The 7278-nt window shown below is 38.2% G+C and overlaps 1 protein-coding gene across 2 annotated transcripts in view; it reads left to right on the forward strand.

Moving 5' to 3' along the window:
- PIBF1 (progesterone immunomodulatory binding factor 1) overlaps positions 1-7278 on the forward strand; it is a 233993-nt gene that overhangs the window by 472 nt on the left and 226243 nt on the right. For both annotated transcript variants that reach the window (XM_017523632.2, XM_037736793.1), the window contains exon 2: positions 862-1160. In XM_017523632.2, the coding sequence (XP_017379121.1) occupies positions 909-1160 (252 nt within the window). In that variant the 5' untranslated portion in view covers positions 862-908. The remainder of the gene's footprint in view (positions 1-861; positions 1161-7278) is intronic.

Below are 7278 nucleotides of genomic sequence, written 5' to 3' on the forward strand. Positions count from 1 at the left end.
GGAGGGAGGCTGATCTTAGTATAGTATTTGCTGTTTCTCCTCCACACACCTTTCCTTATTCAGTTTAGAAAAACTGACAAGTATTTAATTGTATGATTTGTTATATCATTAGGTATTAAAACAAGGTAGTTGCTAACGTTCTTATGAAAGAGTAAGAAGTTCTATTTAGAATTTCTTGAATTTTTTTTATACTCTGTTGTTTTCATTCTGCTATCTATAAAAAACTTTTTTGTCTTCCTGTTTTCCTATTTAAAAAAATCTTCAGTGTTGCCTCATTGCCTGTAGGGTAAAATCCAAACATATGTTGACATTTAAGGCCCTCCTCTTGATCGTTAAGAGTGTGTGTGTGTGTGTGTGTGTTTAGGGGGTGGAAGGAGTTAACTATTCAGACTTGGCTTTGTTGTTTTACTTCCACTTACATATCGTTAATACTTGCATGATTTCTCCTTTTTACCATGCCTGTCCAGATCTTTCAGGATTCTAAGTGCTACCTTTGTGTAACCTTTCCCTGACCAACTCAGAAGTGATTTCTGTTATCTTTGAGCATGTGTTGTTTTTGTTAGTGCCATGCTTGGTTATACTGGGCTTTTTTATTCATTTTGTACATTTATTTGTGTCCTCCAAATAAGATTCCTCCCCCAGGAACTGTTTTTCAAAATTCCTCAGAGGGCTGAGTTCATGGTAGGAATTCATTAATGTGTTTGATTGGAGCATTAATTTACTTCAATAATCTGTACTAGATTTGTGGTCCACTAAATTGCCTAATTTTTATTTAAGGAATCCTTAGTCTCTCTTTAATATAGTCCATGATTTCTGTAATTTTATAGTACATTTAAATTAATGTTGTCTTTTAACCTACAGAATATTAAAATCAATTTGGTGAAGAAAACTGATCCATAATAACAAAAATGTCTCGAAAAATTTCAAAGGAGTCAAAAAAAGTGAACATCTCTAGTTCTCTGGAATCTGAAGATATTAGTTTAGAAACAACAGTTCCTACGGATGATATTTCCTCATCAGAAGAGCGAGAGGGTAAAGTCAAAATCACCAGGCAGCTAATTGAACGAAAAGAATTGCTTCATAATATTCAGTTACTAAAAATTGAGCTATCCCAGAAAAATATGATGATCGACAATTTGAAAGTGGAATATCTTACAAAGGTAAGATCAGGTTTAAATTTTGTTTTCTATATGCTTTATTGTCTTCAAACTGCAGGTAAATAAGAATTAAACACACACACACACACACACACACACACACACACACACACATATTATCTGAACTTGAAATGATATGTTTACATTTTTTGACAAGTACAGCCTTGAAGTAATTTTGCTATTTATAGAAGTAGAGAGTACAATGGTGGCTACCAAGGGCTGGCATAGTTAGGGGTGAAGGAGAATTGGGGTGATGTTGGTCAAAGGTTACATAATTACAGTTGAATAGGAGGAATACATTCAAGAGATCTATTGTACAGCATGGTGACTATAGTTAATGGTATTGCAATCTTGAAAAATATTATATTTTTGAAAAACACAGTGAATGTTAAGTGTTCTAATTACTAAAATAGCTATGTGAGGTAAAACATTTGTTAATTAGTTAGGGTTAACCATTTTACAATGTACATATGCTTCAAAACATTATGTCTTACATGACAAATACACACAATTTTATCTTTCAATTGGATCATCCGATGGCACCTGCCATCCCACCTGGCTAAGTTTTGTATTTTCTTTAAGTGGAGATGGGTTTCACCATGTTGGCCAAGTTGGTCTCAAACTCCTGACCTCAGGTGAGTCACCCGTCTTGGCCTCCCAAAGTGGAGGTATATTTTCTTAAGTGTATTTTCTCATCATGTTGTTTGCTGCTTCATTTAGCACTAACTGATATGACTGCTTTGATAGGGAGAATCAAAGTTTCTTTATTTTTTTTTTTGAGACGGAATCTACTACATGTGTTACCCAGGTTGTAGTGCAGTGACATGACCTCGGCTTGCTGCAGCCTCTTCCTCCTGAGTTCAAGCGATTCTCCTGCCTCAGCATCCCTATTAGCTGGGATTAAAGCGCCTGCCACCACAACTGGCTAATTTTTGTATTTTCAATAGAGACGGGGTTTTGCCATGTTGGTCAGGCTGATCTCGAACTCCTGGCTTTAGGTGATCTGGCCCCCTTGGCCTCCCAAAGTGCTGGGATTACAGGCATGAGCCACCGTAACTGACCAGCCAAAATAATGTTATTAATTCTGTATAGACCTCTGCTCTGGGGATTTTCTTTGGTACCTTTCTATTTGCTAGATACTGTGTCGGTCTTTCTATTTTATAGTTACTTTGTCATAATAAGATGCATAAATTCAGGTTCTATAGTCTTTAGCAAATGATGTTTGCCATGCAAGTAAAAGGTGTTCTAGTCATTGTTTTTTGTCCGTACGTGGTTATCTACAGTTACAGGATTTGATGTAAGACTTGTATATTGTCACTAGCTATAAGAACTTTACAGCGATTTCAGAAAGACAGAAGCGTTCTTTCTGTACTGTCACTGGGAACATCTTATCTTCTCTGTGTTAAACCCATCACCTTTCCTCTTGATCCAGTTCTTTCTACCTCCACATTTTGTTGTTTCACTTATATTATCTCACTTGAGTCTGTCTCCTGTTTTAGCTCTTGTCTATGTATGCCAACATACTTCAGTATCCTGCCACTGGAAAATTTCTGCACTCCAGCCTATCAACAAAGCAAGACTCCGTCTCAAAAAAAAAGGCACAGAAAATGAAGTGAAACAAATGAGGATACTATGTTAGCTGATAAGATAACAACAGCTAATACTTATCATGTGCTTATTTTTTGTGTACCCACAAAATTCTTGTCTCTCAAGGAAGTAATCCAAAACCTCAATCTTGATCAAGTAAAGAACAGTTCATGTAAACTTTAAAAATATATACGAATGTCTGACATTTATTGAGTGCTTATGCTGTGCCAGACATTGTTCTAAGAACTTTCAGGCGTTACCTCATTTAAGCCTCACAGCAACCCTTTGAGATACAGGTACTTTTAGAGGAGGAGGCTTTTCTTGACCTATTATATTAAGTGAATCGTACAGTAAGTTAGATAGTACCTGTTACTTAGTGTCTTAGTCCATTTGGTCAGCTATAGCAAAATACCATAGATTGGGTAGCTTTATAAACAACAAAAATTTATTTTCCATTGGAAACAAGGCAGTCTAAGAGATCAGGGTGCTAGTATGGTAAGGTTCTGGTGGGGGCCCTCTCCCAGGTTGCACCTTATTTCTGTGTCCTCACATGCATGGCACAAGGGTGAGCTAGCTCTCTGGGATCACTTTTATAAGGACACTAATCCAACAATGAGGGTTCTACCCTTGTAACCTAATCACCCCCAAAGGCCCCCCACTTCCTGCTGCTTACATTGGTGATTAAGTTTCAGTATACAAGTTTTGGTGGGGGACACAAAAAATAAGCACATAATAAATATTAGCTGTTGTTATCTTATCACCTAACATAGTATCCGCATATGATTCATCCCATTCATTTTCTGTGCCCTTTTTTTTGGAGACGGAGTCTTGCTTTGTCACTAGGCTGGAATGCAGTGGTGTGATCTCAGCTGACTGCAACCTCTGCCTCACGAGTTCAGGTGATTCTTCTGCCTCAGCCTCCCAAGTACCTGAGACTACAGGCACGCACCACCACGCCCAGCTGATTTTTGTATTTTGAGTAGAGACGGGGTTTCACCATTTGGCCAGGATGGTCTCGATCTCTTTACCTCATGATCCACCTGCCTCGGCCACCCAAAGTGCTGGGATTACAGATGTGAGCCACCATGCCCAGCCCATTTTCTTTGCCTTTTATGGCCATTGGACTGAATTTATTTGTTATTTGTGTGTGAATAAACTATGAGGTCCGTGAGGACAGGGATGTTTTAACATTCACAGTTGTATTTCCAGCACTTAAAACAGTGCTTGTCACAAAGTAAGTACCCAGCTGTTTCTTAAATGAATGACTGAACCCCATTTTGCTCTGATAAAACAAAACCACTAGGTGGTTAATAGCATACCCAGGGCCGTTTAGATGAAAGTGATGGAGCCAGAGAGAATTCAAACCTAGGAAGTTTAAAGCCTGCACTCCACACAACTGAAGGTCCAAACACTTTCTTTTAGGTGCTCTATAGTCACCTACCTAGCCTAGGCCACTTGGTAGTTTATCCATGCATCCAGTGGTTTCCCATTCCTATTCCCTTACTCTTATGCATTTATTACTCACATGAAGTCATCTACCTTCCCCTCTCCAGATCTTTGGGGCAACTCATTGAAGAAACCTGAGATTATCTCCCATTCATTAGTTCACCCACTCAGTCAACAAACATTTTATTCAGTGCCACCTATATACTGTATCCAGACTTACATTTTGTTCAGACACCTCTTTTATTATTTGTTTCCAACTTGCATTGTGCTTGGTTGTCAACGGCTTTGCTTCTTTTTAGGTGAAAGCTTTATGTTATAGAAATGTTGGCTGATTCATGCGTGACAGGCTCTCTAGTGTAACAAATCCAAATTACAGTTCAAGGTGTACACAGCCCTTTGTGCTAAAAACTCAGTAAACTAGGTATTGATAGAATGTATCTCAAAATAATAAAAGTTATTTACAATAAATCCACAGCCAATATCATACTGAACAGGCAAAAACTGGAAGCATTCCCTTTGAAAACTGGCACTAGATAAGGATGTACTGTCTCACCATTCCTATTCAATGTAGTATTAGAAGTTCTAGCCAGAACAATCAGGCAAGAAAAAGAAATAAAAGGTATTCAATTAGGAAAAGAGGAAGTCAATTGTCTGCAGATGACTCGATTGTATATTTAGAAGATTCCATCGTCTCTGCCCAAAATCTCCTTAAGCTAATAAACAAGTTCAGCAAAGTCTCAGGATACAAAATCAATGTGCAGAAATCACAAGCATTCCTATACACCAATAACAGACAAAGAGCTAAATCATGAGTGAACTCCTATTCACGATTGCTACAAAGATAATAAAATACCTAGGATTACAACTAACAAAGGATGTGAAGGACCTCTTCAAGGAGAACTACAAACCACTGCTTGAGGAAATAAGAGAGAACACAAACAGATGGAAAAACATTCCATTCTCTGGTTAAGAAGAATCAATATCGTGAAAATGGCCATACTGCCCAAAGTACTTTATATATTCAATGCTGTCCCCATCAAGCTACCATTGACCTTCACAGAACTGGAAAAAACCACCTTAAACTTCATTTGGAACCAAAAAGCCCACATAGCCAAGACAATCCTAAGCAAAAAGAACGAAGCTGGAGGCATCATGCTACCTGACTGCAAACTATACTACAAGGCTACAGTAATCCAAACAGCATGGTACTGGTTCCAAAACAAAGATATAGACCAATGGAACAGAACAGTGGGCTCGGAAATAGCCCCACACAGCTACAACCATCTGATCTTTGACAAATCTGACAAAAACAAGCAATGGGGAAAGGATTCCCTGTTTAATAAATGGTGTTAGGAAAACTGGCTAGCCATGTGCAGGAAGCTGAAACTGGATGCCTTCCTTACGCCTTACACTAAAATTAACTCCAGATGGATTAAAGATTTAAACATAAGACCTAACACCATGAAAACCCTAGAAGAAAACCTAGGCAAAACCATTCAGGACATAGGCATAGGCAAGGACTTCATGACTAAAACACAAAAAGCAAAGCAAACAAAAGCCAAAATAGACAAATGGGATCTAATTAAACTTAAGAGTTTCTGCACAGCAAAGAAACAATCATCAGAGTGAACCAGCAACCAACAGAATGGGAAAAAAGTTTTTGCAATCTACCCGACAAACCACTAATGTTCAGTATCTACAAAGAACTAAAACATATTTACAAGAAAAAAACAACATTCAAAAGTGGGCAAAAGATATGAACAAGACATTTTTTGAAAGAAGACATTTATGAAGCCAGCAAACATGAAAACATGCTCATCATCACTGGTCATTAGAGAAATGCAAATCAAAGCCATATTGAGATACCATCTCATGCCAGTTAGAATGACGATCATTAAAAATCTGGAGACAACAGATGCTTGAGAGGACGTGGAGAAATAGGAATGCTTTTACACTGTTGGTGGGAGTGTAAATTAGTTCATCTATTGTGGAAGACAGTGTGGCAATTCCTCAAGGATCTGGAAATAGAAATTCCATTTAACCCAGCAATCCCATTGCTAGGTATATACCCAAAGGATTATAAATCATTCTATTATAAAGACACATGCACGTGTATGTTCATTGTGGCACTGTTTATAATAGCAAAGACCTAGTAGAAACCCAAATGCCCATCAATGATAGACTGGGCAAGGAAAATGTGGCACATATATACCATGGAATACTATGCAGCCATAAAAAATGATGAGTTCATGACCTTTGTAGGGACATGGGTGAATCTGGAAACCATCATTCTCAGCAAACTGACACAAGCCCAGAAAACCAAACACCACATGTTCTCAATCATAAGTGGGTATTGAACACTGAGAACAAATGGGCACAGGGAGGGGCGTGTCATACGATGTGGTCTAGGGGAGGGACAGCAGAGGGTGGAGAGGTTGGGGAGGGATAACATTGGGAGAAATACCTGATAAAGGTGACCGAGAGATGGAGACAGCAAACCACCATGGCACATGTGTACCTATGCAACAGTCCTGCAAGATCTGCACAAGTACCCCAGAACTTAAAGTACAATTTAAAAAAAAAAAAAAACTGGAGGCAGGAAAACCAATGAAGAAACGATTATGATAGTCCAGGTGAGAGATGATAAGGTTCTAATTGAAGACTTTTCAGTGGGTATTAAAAAGGATGATACTGTTTTAACAGCTATTCATGAAGTAAACTCAACAACAAAATACTGATTTCAGATCAGAATGAGCACTGAGGAAGAACAAAGTATCAGACATGAGTCACGTTTGTTTTTTTGTTTTGTTTGCTTTAGAGGCCAGAGAGAGAGAGGGAATACAGGATTAGGTGAGGTTGATTATTCCTTTTGTTTGGAAGTTGAAGATGTGTAATGGTCAGATGTATAGATCTGGAATATATATTCGGTGTCTGGCTTGGAAATAATTACCTGAGCAAGGCATCAACATAAACAGTCTTTGTAGTTTGTGGATACAACCATTTAAAAAAAAAAAACAAAACCTCAATCCTGTTTTTTTTGTTTTTGTTTTTTTGAGACAGGGTCTCTCGCTCCCCCCTCTCCCCTCTC

This window comes from Cebus imitator, unplaced genomic scaffold (assembly GCF_001604975.1).
Source record: "Cebus imitator isolate Cc_AM_T3 unplaced genomic scaffold, Cebus_imitator-1.0 Scaffold29, whole genome shotgun sequence".
Lineage (NCBI taxonomy): Eukaryota > Metazoa > Chordata > Mammalia > Primates > Cebidae > Cebus > Cebus imitator.